The sequence below is a fragment of the Anoplophora glabripennis genome, unplaced genomic scaffold (assembly GCF_000390285.2).
Source record: "Anoplophora glabripennis isolate ALB-LARVAE unplaced genomic scaffold, Agla_2.0 scaffold31, whole genome shotgun sequence".
Lineage (NCBI taxonomy): Eukaryota > Metazoa > Arthropoda > Insecta > Coleoptera > Cerambycidae > Anoplophora > Anoplophora glabripennis.
In genome coordinates this window covers 1,855,052-1,870,870 of record NW_019416897.1, presented here as the reverse complement: position 1 = coordinate 1,870,870, position 15,819 = coordinate 1,855,052, and the positions used below count along the sequence as shown (strand labels likewise).

General features: G+C 32.0%; 3 protein-coding genes across 5 annotated transcripts; 2 read left to right on the top strand and 1 right to left on the bottom strand.

Annotated features, from left to right (window-relative positions):
- Window positions 1-2,294: 2,294 nt before the first annotated feature.
- Window positions 2,295-5,986, top strand: LOC108905693 (serine/threonine-protein kinase Nek7). Its single transcript, XM_023455641.1, has 5 exons — window positions 2,295-2,377; window positions 2,531-2,722; window positions 5,442-5,580; window positions 5,637-5,765; window positions 5,819-5,986. Exons 1-5 carry the CDS (start codon window positions 2,295-2,297, stop codon window positions 5,984-5,986), a joined length of 711 nt encoding a protein of 236 aa, XP_023311409.1.
- A 2,352-nt stretch (window positions 5,987-8,338) lies between these two features.
- Window positions 8,339-12,173, top strand: LOC111692007. The gene is made up of 4 exons (XM_023455642.1): window positions 8,339-8,664; window positions 10,706-10,947; window positions 11,725-11,878; window positions 11,935-12,173. The coding sequence occupies exons 1-4, from the start codon at window positions 8,533-8,535 to the stop codon at window positions 12,001-12,003; spliced, it is 597 nt and encodes a 198-aa protein (XP_023311410.1). The 5' UTR covers window positions 8,339-8,532; the 3' UTR covers window positions 12,004-12,173.
- Window positions 12,174-12,182: 9 nt separating this feature from the next.
- Window positions 12,183-13,442, bottom strand: LOC108905733. Of its 3 annotated transcripts, none has more exons than XM_018708735.1 (6): window positions 13,353-13,442; window positions 13,022-13,299; window positions 12,750-12,956; window positions 12,561-12,699; window positions 12,361-12,502; window positions 12,183-12,305 (listed from the first exon to the last, which is right to left on the bottom strand). In XM_018708735.1, exons 2-6 carry the CDS (start codon window positions 13,163-13,165, stop codon window positions 12,200-12,202), a joined length of 738 nt encoding a protein of 245 aa, XP_018564251.1. In that variant the 5' UTR covers window positions 13,166-13,299; window positions 13,353-13,442; the 3' UTR covers window positions 12,183-12,199. The 3 variants fall into 3 exon arrangements, with proteins under 3 accessions (XP_018564251.1, XP_018564253.1, XP_018564252.1); XM_018708737.1 differs by having other exon boundaries at window positions 13,377-13,393; XM_018708736.1 differs by lacking the exon at window positions 13,353-13,442 and having other exon boundaries at window positions 13,022-13,342.
- Between the last annotated feature and the right edge of the window lie 2,377 nt (window positions 13,443-15,819).

Genomic DNA, 15,819 nt, shown 5'->3' with positions numbered 1-15,819 from the left:
TGATTTCAGAAATTTAAAAAATCATAACAAGCAAAAAAATTAATGAATTTTATATATATTTTTTTCAATCTACTCTAAAAAATGCAAACTACCTTTTCAGCGAAATAGATACATTTTTTAATTTTTAATAAAAAAGTTATAACAATTTCACAGGGCTTTTAAAGCTCTCGGTTATTATTTATATTCTCATTTTTCCTATAACTTATACGGCTATAGGGTAAAGGGTTATTATAAGGTTAAAAGACTTACAGAGTTTACAGTTACAAAGATATTAATTTCTCCAAACCCACGGCTTGCAGATAAAGTAGTTATTAGTTTAAAGGGCTTACGGTTTGCAATATAGGTATATTTATTTCTCTTTTTCTTTCCTGTAGGTACACTGTTTATAGGGGTAAACATAATAAAATTATTTTTTTGACCTGGGAAAATCCCATTTCTATAAATGATTCCAAAATAAGTCGGGTTTTGCCGACTGCCCGACCTGGCCACACCGGGCCTATGACAAGTTATAGAAATTATTGTTTAAAATGATCACCGTTTTCTCTCAGGCATAAATCCAATAACTGCTGATTGTTTCTAATGAATGCGCATTTATCCGAAATGCTATCCCACAATTCTGCTCGAGACGCAACTAGCGAGGAATACACAAATTCTTTTACCGTTCCCCAAAGAAAGCTGTTACATTTGTTGAGGTCTGGCGATTGTGGAGGCCAAGAGGCTACGATATTGAGACAAAAGTTCAATCATCACAATGCATTGACATCACACGTCAGTGTCGATTCGATGTTTTTTCGACTTTGACGAAATTGTGCATTTTGAATTCTTGCCTCAAGGTGAAACAGTGAACCGTGTGTATTATCAAGACGTTTTACAACGGTTACATGAGAAAATCCGCAAAAAGAGACCAGAATTGTGGCAAGACAATAATTCATGGTTCTTGCACCATGACAATACGCCCGCACACACAGCTTTGTCAATTTATTAATTTTGTGCCAAAAATCAGATACTGATAAGGACCAATAAAGTATAAAATTAATAATAAAGTTTAAAAAATAAAGTTCGGTTGTTTTCTGAGCAGACCTTGTATTTCAAAATTTATATATTCGATTGAACATACTGTGCCTCCGTTTTTATTTCGAATTCTGGTTTTCTCATTTTTTATATAATTATAAGTTTTCGATATTGCAGTCATAGTCCTTAGTTATCTGTAGTGTATTTATGATTCCTCATCCTCTGTGTCCTAATTAAAAAAAAAAACAAGTAAATGAAATATAGATGATAACGCTGTACTTATGCTATTTAATAAAGGAACACTCTTTATATCATGTATTGTTTATGGTTGTCAGTTAAAATAAAAATTTACAGCTAACGATCTGTTTCCATGGAAAATCACTTAGTATACAAAACATAATTGATGTATATGGTCATAGCCAAGCCGATTGTGAAGTAACTAGGAAATTGAATTGAATTTCTATTTGTAAAACACCTCCAAAACAATACCATAAGATGCTCAACGAATACAAAAAACTAAAAACAATTGGAAAAGGTAAATATGTTCTCCTGACAATGAGAAGCACAGTGTGAATTTACCATAATATTGAAAAACGTTAAGATAATAACTCAAGCATGCCTTATAAGTGAAATCGGTTCCATACAGTTAGATATGTGTCCACAGGCACAGTCCCCATCAACAGGGGCGTAGCTACAATTTTTGCTTTTGGTGCGCCCAGGACTACAAGCTCTATGAAGGCTTCGCAATCACCGACTTACCAATATAAAATTTTGAACATGTTTTGATTTCATTCTAAAAAAAAGTTCACGCAGTCACCGACTTGTCGATGTGACAAAGATGATATTAGATCTTTTTTCTTCTGGGGTGGGCCATACACACCCCTGCCCCCTAGCTAGGCAAATGCCTATCAAACATGGATACTATTCCCTCCTATATTCCAATACAAACTAAAGTGAACTAAATTGGGTTTCCATAAATTATTTTTTTTACTGGCATAGACTATTATAGTGAAAATAAACTTATATTCATTGCCAAAGTTTAGTTTAATGTACTAATTTTCCGAACATGTACCTTTTGCACTATAAGATACAGATAGTGGCACCTTGAAATACTGACAATTTTTTAAATAAATTATTGCCATTACAAAACATACAGACACGATATGTGCAATTAGATTTATCTTAGACTTAGATAAGTAAATTTTATTTTCAAAGGATCATTTGGAACTGCATCATTGCAACTAGTAAACAATGAGTATGTTGTGGTTAAAGAAATTCTTACTATGGACATGGATGACGAAGACAAGAAATCTGCTTTCAATGAGGTCGACATTTTATCAACTCTAAATCATCCGAATATTATACGGTAATTTTTATTAAAGTATTAAACAAAAATATATAGTTTGTTATTAGCTCTAATTGGCTTTGACTTTGTTTGATAGTATTTTCCGGAATTTTTTTAAAATTTATTTGAATTACCTACCTTAATATCTTTAAAATTTACTATTTGTGTTTTTAGCTATATAGAAAGTTTTAAGGATGAGGATTCCCTACAAATTGTCATGGAATACGCAGATGGTGGGAACTTAGCCCAGTTGATAAATCTAAAAAAGCATAAAAACGATGTCTTCACGGAGATAGGAATTTTGGACATAATTTCCCAAATAAGTGCTGCTCTTTCTTACATGCACTCCAAGAGAATATTACATAGGTGAGTTGTTAAATGAATTGTTGCAAACAGTACGCAACCCTAAAACATTGAAATTATTTTTTATCATTTTTACTATGTAATTTGATTGAGGTTAATAAATGTTAATTGCTCTTAATTAATGTTAATAAAAGTTAATTAGAAGTTTAAAGAAGAGGAGGGAGACTCAGAGCCAGTAAAAAATAAACCATTCTATTTTAATCTGAAATCAAAAAATTGTGCTTGTTGAACTTTTATACCCATTTGATAATAATTATGTGTTTTAAACTAAAAAATCTAAATTGTTGTCAAACTGTAACAGATCCAAAGAAATGAAGGTTACTTTTTGTGAAAAGTTAAAGGACTCATCACGCAAAAAAAGAAATTCTTAAATCAAGAATGGTATATTTATATATACTTACGCAAAGAAATATATCCTTCCCACTAAACATTTTTCAGTTTCTGACATGTTTCAGAAACGTTTCCATTTTTCTTGAAACGTTTCATAAAAAGTCCATGCAACGTTCTGGTAACGTTCTAGAAGCCCAAGATGTCCTCCCCAAAATACGTTTCCAATGAAACGTTTCAAAAAATTGGTTTCAGTAACATTCTTTTGATGTTCCATTTATGCACTCGATATTTTTGTTTTACGTTTCAGTATATTTTCAGAAATGTTTGAGTAACATAATAATTTTTATACCATATTGTTCTCATAATGCTCTCAACTTTAGATAATTTCCATTTCAGAAGCGTTTTTGAAACAGTATAAACAGTGTGAGTAATTTTTTAAATATTTCTAATACTCTTTTGTAATATTTTTATTTGTATTGTGAATGACTTAATTCGTAATCCAGACAATTTTTTCTGATTTCTCAAAAAATTTAACTGAAAAATGTTATTGTATATTAAAAAAAATAACTGCTCTTCTAGTTTGGGGATGCAGCAACTTTTATCAAGAATTTTTTTCTTTTTGAGAAGCCACTGAAAAAGTTTCTAATATGGATTACGGATTCTGCCATTCATCGTACAAATAAAAATGTCACAAAACAATATCAGAAGCATTTTAAAAAAGCTACACATCATTTTATATTGTTCAAATACGCTTCTGAAATGGAAATTTTCTAATGTTGAGACCATCATGAATATGGTAACAATGACGAAATGATAATTAAAAAAATTAGTTATGATAATGAATCTTGAAATGGTAGGTACATGAAAAACAAATAACATTACTGAAAAATAATATAAAGAAGTTACAATTTCTTCTACGCATAGTCAATATTACATCTAACCTTTTTATAATAAATTTTACAGTAGAAATAAATAAGATACAAAAGGATATCTTGAAAAAATAAATATTTGTAGGTATACTTAAACTCTTTTATTTAAGCATTCCTATACACGTACACAAATATAAACATTTGTACAAAATATAAAATAAATGACATATATTTCACTTGATTCTTCCGTATTTCAAATAGTTCTCCGAAACGTATAGTTCCATGTTCCATTTTTTTTAGTTTTTGTCCTCTTGTCTTTAATAGGTATTAGGTAGTGGGTATAATAACTATGTTTAGGTAGATGTGACGCAAAATTCGAAATCTCTACACATATCGTTTTAAACATTTTGCATCAATATTCATTATTTTATATGCACCTTACAATAACCACAACTGCACACACTATAAATTATCACATAAAATAGCATCAAAGTAACGATCATGGAGACTATTCTCCCTGGTAACGATGAAGAACAACGAAGCCAGGCAAACGGGTAAAGGCAAACCGCAAACCTAACCTAACACCTAACATAATACGAATTGAAAACGGCACACGAGAAATAAATAAATTCGGGCTGTTACGCGCGGTCTGCGCAAGTCACGAACATACATTTTTTCTAGACTTGTGTTATAAATATGCTACCACAATTTTTTTTCTGTTTATGTCTGGTTGTACATATAACAAAGGCAAATGAACTAACGCTTGCTATAATGATGGGGCTTGAGAGCAAAATTTAAGTAATGCCGAATGGAAGTTCCATAAGATAAACAAAAGCAAAGGGTTGTTTGTTTGTCGTTGTTACGTTTCCGAGATCGAAAGGGAATGTTTCGAGTAATGTTTCAAACTCTCTTCAATTGGAATGTTTCGGCTATGTTTCACTAAGTAAGTTTTCAAGTGCTACATTTCTGTAATGAAACAGCAACGTTTCTAGTTATTGTTTCATATGTGTAGTAAATCAGCTCATTTGCAACGTTTCATTTACGTTTCGTGTTTAGTGGGTTGATGCATATATATCATAGTCTTAGGTAAATTAAATAAATTTCTTCATTTAAATGAACGTTTTCTTGATGGAAGAGATTTTACTTAGCTTAAGATTGTGGTACATATAAATTTACCAATCTTGATTTAAGAATATCTTTTTTTGTGTGCGTCTTTGAATTTCTATGGAGCCAAATTACTTTTTTTTAAATATTGATTCTAGTAATATTTCAACAGTTACATTACTTACTATTAAAATATAAATCTTTTTTCTCAAACTGTAACACCCTGTTCTCCTTACGGGGCCCCAGATATGTAAAGTTTATATGACGAAGTGATTTTTTTACTAAAGATTGTCAATTTAAAGTTGAAACAATCTATTTTCATCTCTATTTCAATTCAGCCTCCTCTCATTCAAACTTTTTCTAAATGCTCTATTGTGAGCCCTTGCCATTTTCTGTGAAACAATTTTGTTTGTTTTTAGAGATTTGAAAACTGCCAATGTCTTCATAGGCATGAATGGTACAATAAAATTAGGAGATTTCGGTATTTCAAAAATGTTGAACACCAAATCACAGGCACATACAGTTATCGGGACGCCCTACTACTTAAGTCCTGAAATGGTAAAAAATATAGACAAAGTTATAAATTAGATACAAGCTTCATTTATTAATTTCAGTGTGAATGTAACGATTACAACGCAAAGTCTGACATTTGGGCCTTGGGCTGCATTTTGTATGAACTGGCCAGTTTGAAGAAGCCATTTAGTGCTCAAAATTTGCCGGTTCTAGTCCAAAAAATAACAGCGGTACTAAAGGATGTATAATCTTGTTTCTTCTTATTGCTGGAATTATGTTTTAGTGCGAATATGACAATATTCCTCAGTTCTACTCAACAGATTTGTCTTGTCTTGTGAATATAATTCTCCAGAAGAATCCCGCAAATAGGCCTTCTGCTAACGAAATTTATGACGTTTTAATTCCAAAAATTCAAGAGAAGGTGATGGATAACGACCAGAACCAAAGGTAAGTATGATTGAAAGAAATCTTTACTTACATTTAGACACAATGAAAGTTTATATGTGATTTCAGTACACCTGAAAATAGATCCATTTTATATGAAATGAGGAATTTCTTCGACGAAAAAGTGATAACTCCTGTCGAGTTACCACACAAAAAAATCATCAGTTTTTCAGTTAGTCCAACGCACAGCTTGGTGGTAACAGCAGGTAAATATATATAGACTGAATAAAATTCAACTCCACATAGGTAAGCTCAATATGACAAAATGTTTATGGCGCACTTTTTTGACCACATCTCCCTTATTATTAGAGATAATATTAATGTAAACAAAAGTCGTTTATTTTAACACAATTGCAATGTTGATTTGTTAAATCTGACACAAAATTTTGTCGCTACTGGAAAATGCAAAAAATGTGTTTGACATTTTCCTCTATCTCCCAGAATAACAGCTGTGGGTCGAGTACAAAACCTTTTCAGGATAGAAAGGTAAAAAAGATAAGGGGGTAGAATATTATGTCAATGATCATATTCACAAAGTAATACTACTCAATTGTTTAAATATTGAAACGGCAGTACATTTATGAAAAATTTACATATCCAAAAAGATACATCAAAGCACTTTGTGAGCCGAAGGTTCCTCACCTCGCAGCTGGCGGTATTCGGAATAGCGACACTCATTTTTTTTCAACACGCCACTACAACAACAGTTCTCAACTGACTGAAACAAATTAGCGCGCGTTCTGCTCTCAACACCTTGGCCTTGACTGCAGGGTTGCCAACTTGCCAAAAACAGAAACTACAGAGCACCAGATTCTCAGTACACTTACTTTCAATCATTAAATTTAATTTAAAATGTTTGTTATTTAAAGATATCTATTAATATTTACAGATCAGATGGTGTATGGATGGGGTGAAAATTCCCATGGACAATTAGCCTTGGGGAACTGCGACCCATTAAAAAAATATCCAGTTTGTGCGAGTCATCTAAGGAATAAACACATCAAAAAGTTAACCGATCCTAACAGATAACGATAAGGCGTTCTAATATTACTTTTTACAGGTGTGCAGCAGGACAAAACTTCAGTTTATTCCTCAACTCTCAAGGGTTAATATTTAGTTGTGGAGATGGAAGCAAGGGATGCTTAGGACATGGGGAACTTTCCAGCGTGACAGATCCCAAAATATGTAGTAAGTACCTACAAATTTTATTTTACAGAGAAGACCTCCAAAGTTGTTTGGAAGTTCCTTAAGGGTTCACTTAGTCTCCGCCACTTTTCTATGTGCATCGGTGACTTTTTATTGTCAGAAAGTCGTAAACATCTTATATACTCAATACTTTCCTCGTTTTGTCGTTCACTATTTTGGAATTTTGATTTTTGACAGATAGCCTTGTTACGTCGACCATATCGGACATATGCTGCGGTTTGCATCACTGCGTAGCCCTTTCGACAGAAGGAAGGATTTTTACCTGGGGAGTCTCTGCACATGGCGAATTAGGTCTAGGTCTTGTAGAACGGAGGTAACCACATATGAATAAGTCATTTTTATCCTCTTCTCAAGACAAGAAGTAAACAAATGACAGTCGTTAGATTTTAAACAAGAGTTCTTTCTTTCATATATATATTTTTTTGTTTTATTAAAAGTACATATTTGTTTTATTAATTACCATCAATTTATTTATTATTTTACAAATCTGATTTAATTGCAACCAAAAATATCATTCGTATGATAATAAAAACGAAATAACGCTTTGATAAATTCAGAAATTTCTAATTCAATGATCTTTCATGAAAATTATTAGAAATAGTCATTAGTTTTGATATAGTCTTTCCGAGGTCAGTTGAATATGTATAAAAACGCCTAGTAATAAAATTTAATGAGTTTCATAGGCGTCCCTAAAAAAGTTCTCTGCTTAAGGTAAAAAATAATAATAATTTGTATATTAAACTAATGCAAAAAATTAAAAGGTCAAAAGAATTTCCGAAATTTTTTCGAAAATTTTTTTAGAAAACCTTCCGGACATTGAAGAAAGCAAAATCCAATTGTTTCCAGCACGATTCGTCTTTTCCGTCCTATGCTTCTGTTCATCAACTTTTAATTAAATTTAAATTAAAGTTGCTGACCCAAACCAGATTTCGACCCCGATTCATACCGTTTTTCTGAGACAAATTTCTAATTAATTTTTGTGCAGTTAAAACACAGTTTTTTTTTCAAAACTACCCTTTTTCTTCTCTGAAACAATTTTTTTTTTCATCTTAATCATGATTATGAAGTGTTTAAGCTCAAAAAACGTGACACTTTAATTTTTCAAAAGTTGGAGTACAGTAAAGAAAAGATTATTTTTTTTTTAGAAATAAACCTACTGCTATTAGTTTACCAACGAAAATCGACCAGATATTTTGCTCTGAAGACGCTACTCTCCTTCTGGCCTCGAATGGAAAGATATTGGTGGCTGGTAGCAACGAATATAATAAACTAGGCGTTCCTCAAAAGGGCAATGTAAGAACTTTTCATACCCTAGTTTGTAACTATGGACGTATAAAAAGTGTGTCGATGTGTGCCAGCAGAACGCTGTTGGTTAACGAAAAAGGACTCTTGATTATATTGGGGAAGAAAAGTGGCAAGGATCAAGATGGCCGCAATAACGAGGTCGTTCAAGTTATAAAAATGAGTTCTAAGATAACAGTGAGTTAAGTACGAGATGATAAATATGAGTATTTTATCTCTAGAATGGATGTTCTACTGGTTGACTGAATTCAATTGATTTCTTCAGATGAAAAATTTCATATAATCTATTTAAATCCTTTGAATGTTTTCTTGTCCGTTCCAGTTTTTTAATAGAATTTGTATTCTTCGAAACAAAACATACGAAAATATCATAATTTATTTATTTGAATCCATCACAAATACAATAAATCGGCAAAACGGAAAAAAATTAATTTAAGATACAGAATAAAAATTAAAAAACTTTACTTATGTTTTAATAATTCAGTCGAATAGCCAAATATAAAGAAGTATAGTACCTACCTTCAAAATTGTAACTTTCCAATTAATTTCAAGATTTATCATTTCCTATTATAAGAGTATTAATTAATTACTTCAAACCGCCAAAAACTATTAATACTTTTTTTTTAATAAAGCGCACTATAAGTATATTTTTACGGTTTCTAATACAGAATTCTAACCCATATCGATATATTACTTTCTTTTACCAATCTCTTTTAATTTCTGTGATTGATAATTTTTAATTTAACAAAATGCAACATGTTGCAACTTTTAGTTTCGTTCATTAGGTATATGAATAAAAAATAAAAACTATATCAGTAAAACAAAACGTAAATTTTCATATGTATTGCAAAAATTGCTTCTTTAACTTTCAAAATTAGATTAGATATAAAATTTTTATAAAAAAATAATAAGTTTATAAAGAAAAGAAAAGAAATGTAATTTCTGACTGCCTACAAATGTGCATGCCACAAATTTTAATATACAGATAACCTTAATAATTTGCGTTCCCACTTTTTTTTTTACTCCTGCGCTATTTCAAATTTGACTCACTCATAATAGAACACATAGAGGCTTCCTTAACATATGAGGTCTGTTTGGAAAATAACCGAACTTTTTGAATTACCTACCTCATGCATAATGGAGATATTTAGTGATATTTTATATTTTAGTGATATGCGGTTGTCAGCATTGCGCTTACCACAACCCCCTATGTTATCTTTTAGTGTGACCGCCCATATTTAGGCAACTCGCAACAAAATGTCAGTTAAAATTGTACAGATTGAATCTGACTCTTGTGTACTATTTACATAGATACTATACTCCGCGGTCGAAATTATAGAGAGTGATTCAGACATAATATAAAAACACTATTACCATAATGCGTATAAAATATAAAATAATTTTTATACGCTTCAATATTATTTATCTTTGTGCCGCTCGCTACGCACATCGACAGAATCTATAATCGTCTATAGACTGAGTTACACTGAACGTTGATCTATATTCTATCTCTGTCTTTTGCACTTGGTAGAGAATAGGGAAATTCTTTATTTTTAGTGGGTGTAAACGGACTTGATTTATCCGTCCTGAGAAACATCATAGCATAAGCGTAAACAAGGGGTCTAATTCCATGGCTATAATAAACTTATAAATTAAAAAAACACAACTGGGACGTTTTAAAATGCTGTAATAATTAAAATGGATCAAAGTGCCGGTTATAGCAAACCGTAAAAAAATATTAGATGTTTTATTATCTTTGCTCTATATTTTCTATATTTTGTTGCCTTTTACGCAGACACGCCAATGGATTTTCGTTCCCGGCACACTTCATCCCACTTACTAGTCAAAAAGCTAGCGATGAATCACTCTCTATAATTTCGACCGCGGAGTATAACTATAAAAATGATCAACTTCAAATTAATTTATTTTTACAAGGATTTGGAAGTCACGGTGTGCTATCTGTGGCCACAATTAATCATCTCCGCTTATGTAGAGTACCTACCTACGATTCCAGGGGTTCTCAACAAGTTTTAAAAATTATGATTATAATTTTTATGCATCATTTTGCAGTTTCAACTGTTTTGATTATTGAAAATGCTTATTATTATTAATCCATTCTACTTACCACTAACAAATCCTCTCCAAGCCTGTAAATTCTAAGTAACCAATAACCAGATATAAAGAAACTACTTACATGCAGACGATATGTATGTTTTAGATGAGTACTTGTACAAATAGATTTATAACAGTGGCTGACCAGCAGAACGTTATTTGGTTTTGGGGATCTTACGAAAGAAAGATCAGTAACGAAGTTTCTTTAAATGGCGACTCTAGCAAGACGCGTAATAACAAGTACAACTCCATTGTGTCACTACTAAATGAAAATAATTCGAACGTTAAGCAAGTTTTGTCTCCAAGTACCGAAACAATTCACATAAAAAACCCAAAGAGTGTTTTAGCGTAAGTATTTCATACTTTATGGCAGGGATTCCCAAATTGTGCGTCGCGACGCCCTGGGGCGTCGCACAGCTTTCCTGAGGGCGTCGTACCGTTATCCTGAGGGCGCCACAAAGTAGACGATATGCACAGGTTACCTGTGTAATGAGTATCCTATCACCCCCTCCCCTCGCTCTTCTGTTTGTTCACTCTTTCATTCGTTTATTATTTACTTGTTCGGTCAGTCTTTTGTTTTCGTCGAGTATAAACGTTGATGCATCCTTGTAACCTTAGAACATCGCAAAAAAATTACAGCCTGTAAAAGTCGTAATATAAAAAAATTGGGAACCCCTGCTTCGAGGTATACTTATTTGAAATAAAAATTGATGGGGAAGAGAGGAGCAATTTATTAATTTCAATAATTTTTTTTAACCGTTTCTTTTATCAGTATTTCTATTTTTCTTTGGTATAGGCATCAAAGAAATACTTGTTCAATGATTTTGCTCAGTTCATTGAGAAAAAGGATAAACTATCCAAAAACGTGTGGCTCGGCACACGGTTCAGCAAGTAATGTTTGTGATTTTTGAAAAAAATTCTCTTAAATGCTCTTTGATCGATTCAATAATAGATGTCCTGGCGTAGATACTAATATGTGATAGAGGGAATAATTCCCGCCAACATGAAATGTTCTTTAGTTCTATCCTGTATCTAAGCTTTCAACCAATATAATTTAAAATCTATAATTTTAAATTCGATTTCAAATACTTTAATGAAACCCGATACCCATGTTTTTAATTTTAGGGTTTATTCCTCCGAGAAAAATATAAAAAGTGGCAACATAATTCACATAAGTGACATAAAGGCACGGGACAATACCGTTTTAGTAGTTGTACATACAACTACACCACCACACACCAAAACCTTCAATATTTCATATCCAGGAAACAGTAGTTTTGTAAGTACAATTTGCATTTCCCAAAAAAAATAATTGATTTATGAATTGAGTTGCAGACGTCTCAAAACGAAACTTCACTAGCAAAGAAGATACCCATTTGGGAGATACAAGATAGAAAATACTAACCAGTTATCTTAATAAAATATTTCAAATCTTTATATTTTATATGTATTTCTCTCATATTTGTATCTAACATTGGTTGCCATTTATGTGAAATATAAAAGTTTTAAAAATTTCTGTTATAATTTATTACCTAAGAATGTATATACTATCCTAAAATTGATTAGGGGAATGGAAAAAAAAATCAATATTAAATATATATTATTCTTTTTTATACGTAATACCAGCTACAAATTTTTTTGCAGATGTTTTGGCATTGTACGTTTTCCTTTTCCTTTTAACTTGATTCCAAGGATCCACTTTGACTCTAAAAAGAAACGCAATATAACATTTACAATTTACTTGAAGATAAAATAACTAACTCCATAACCTTTGCTTCTACATCCCCATATTTGTCAATGAAACCTTCCCAAAACTTGCTCGACTCACCGCATGTGTCTAACATAAGTTTATCGCTTGGATTTTTCAAGATATTTGAGTCAAACTTTTCTGTTATTAAATCAGCTATAACACAAAGACGATAAATGAAATCATAGTTCAATTTGTGATATAAAACAGTTACTTCTAGAAATAAGTCCTTTCTCCATTTTGTATTCCTCTAGTTCCCTATCTTTCTTTTTAATTAAATCACATAGCATTTTTTGTTGTTTTTCTAAGTAGTTTATTGTATGAATCATGGGAGCCGTAACCTCTTCTGCAAACTAAAATTAAATTTATACAACGATGTTAAAGTGTTAACAAATTACCATACCTTGCTTATATCTTCCTTAAAAAGACTTAACTGATATTTTAGTTTAAACTTAGAATCACTTATCCCAATAACTTCTGATTTCACTTCTAAATCAATTTTATCTTCGGTTCTGTTGATTTGCACTAAAGCATTATCCATTTCATTAAAAATTTTCAGTGTTTGAGAAACTGCCTCTTCAGTTTCTACAACAATATTTGGATTACATTTCTGAAAATTCAAAAGCCATACATTTTTAATAACTCGTCACTCAATACCTCGATAATTTGAATTACCTTAAATTCTGTAATAATATCATCTATTGAAAAATCCTTGGTCCAAACTTCCTTTAAGTCTGATACAGAAATTTTGTAAATACCATCATTGTTAATAATTTTCAATATATATACATCACTTTCAACAATAAAAATTTTCCACATTTTAAAATTTCAATAAAACTCAACTACGGGACAACAAAAACAAAGAATAATTTATTTACTTCGTAAACTATATGGGTTTTCTATGAAATGAACCACAAATCAGTTCACACTGTTCACAGCTGAAAGGGCTGAAACTGAAATAAAAAATTAACAAAATTAGCTGAATTAATAACATTAACCAATTAACCTGAATAAACAATTAATTTAATACCATTTGACCTCCTGACAATCCTGACATCCATGTCATAGAACAAAATAAGTAAAAGAATGTTCTCTTAAGCCCTGTTCGTTAGATACTACTCCTAGTTGCTCCAAGAGATCTTGGATCATGAGGAGTACGGAGCAGTGCGACACCAGATCCATTTAGATCACAAAGTAGAACAGTCAGATCTTGGAGTAATTTGCCTGTGTTCGTTATGACGACTTGAACATTACCTATCATAAAAAATTTTCTGTGATAACCTTTACTTTGATTTGTTTTATACGTGTGTTTTAAGTTTACTTTATCTAAGACATTTAGCAGGTTTTCTTCTGTTTGGTTATACAAAAAGCAAATTTGTTATCCACCACGAATAAAGAAAAATTAGTTTTATTGGCGGAATTACTAGTGGATGAAGGAGAACATGGATTGGAAAATGTATCAACATGTTTAGACGAAGATTATGAATATGTCATAAAAATTTTGTATTAAATAACCGGCAGTGCATTCCCTTATTCTATCAGCTGATAGCTCTACTCCCTTTGATCCAGCACAAATAACAGAGTAACCAAAGCAATGATCTTATTGATCAGAATGAAATACTCCTACATAAACAACACGCGCCATTATTCCATGGCTAGAAATTGGCCTCAATGATTTTGGATCGGGGGGGGATTATCCCTCTTTATCCTGCCTCATCTCGTGTAGGCCCGGACAGCCTTCGTAGGTGGGCCCCATCCGTCGTCTAGCGCGACCGCAAATGCGGCCGGTGTAGGCGCTTTGTGGGACCACATAAACAACAACATACATTTTGTGCTCGGCTTCAAACGAGCATCGATGAAATACTCCAATTAAGTTGGAGTACGTCAAGCAGACGCAACGAACAGGACTTTAGCTTTACATATAGAACCTGAGAGCAAACGAGAACGGCTATTGACATCACCAGAGATATATGGCGATTTCCAATAGGGAAAACGGGCTGCACTCGGGTAGCACTAACACTCCACTGGTTATATGAGAAATATGCTCTGGTGCAATCTCAATGGAATGACAATTTTTGCGTGGGTTTCTGACATTATAGGTTATGTGTATGTTTTGTTTTTATTCAGTCAAAATAACAGTTGACCAGTTGAAGTTTTTCAAAGAAGGTATAGTTACAATGACCCAAGTATTAAATTTGAATTTTAAAATAAACGACGAGGAAGTTACATTGTGTATTCCTGTAGACGAAACGGATCACTTATTTAAGTTTGTAGATGGCATTTTCAATGAATATCTTTCCACTTTTGGCAGTTGTTTGCGTACAACTAGTATAACATACATTTCATCATCACTACTACTACTACTACTTGATAAAAACGATAATAATGGAGCAACAACTTTGTCCATATTTACCGCCATTTTTTCTTGCACTGACACCGGCACCAGCTCCAAGACCTCTTGCGAAATAATATGCACTCAGAGCAAGAACTGTTGCTCTAGTATTCCAATGGAATTTGAAAATTTGGACCGACTTGACCTATAGCGATTTTCATTGATGCATTGAGTGCGTATTCAGTGTATCTCCATCCTGTATTATTTACAGTAATAATAAAAGATGGAAATATACTCGGAGCGCACTCAGTGTGTCAATGGAAATCGCCACTATGGAACGTCAATGGTGCACTCAGTGTGCACCAGTTTTCTCAATGAAAATCGCTAATAGAGTAGTATCTCTGGACATCACTAAACATAATAGCGGGCGGCAAATTCGAATGTCCAGGAAAACTGTCTAAAAAATTGAGAATTTTTTTTTTTAATTTAAGGCAAATTTCTAATTTTGTAAGAAATTTGAAACACAACAAAATCTGTTTTCATTTGTTATTTATACTACAAACATAGATAACCTTATAAACTGAGTAACTACTGTATACACTTTACTATCAAAAGAGGATACCTATATTTTGATAACATGATAACCCTGATTTATAATGAATAACCTTAACCCTTAACCCCTACCCCTAAAAGCAGTAGATAGGTGCTTAGGATTATTTATTTCTTTATCAACTTAAAAATTTGTAATTCAATAAATTTCTAGGAAAATAAGAATGTTATTACTTATAATCGGTATCTAAACTAAATTCGATTAAGCTTTTCATTTGAATCACAAAGCATTTATAGTATGATTTGTTGCCTGAAGGAATAATGTTAGAATTCTCAGTAGTCTCGCAATGAATATAATATGACAAATACATCTATAGTAGAAATAATCGATTTGTGATAATCGAATTTGTTTTTAATTTTCCTTGAAGGTCGGTCTTGCAATTCAATTTCGCGCTTGTAATTTTATTTGCACTCGTTACCAATAAATTTATCTAACGATAATAATTATGATCTTGCATATTTCAACTTGTACCTATTTTGTCTATTCCTAACGATAAAAAGAGAAAAACTACTATTGAACTGCGTAAAGGAT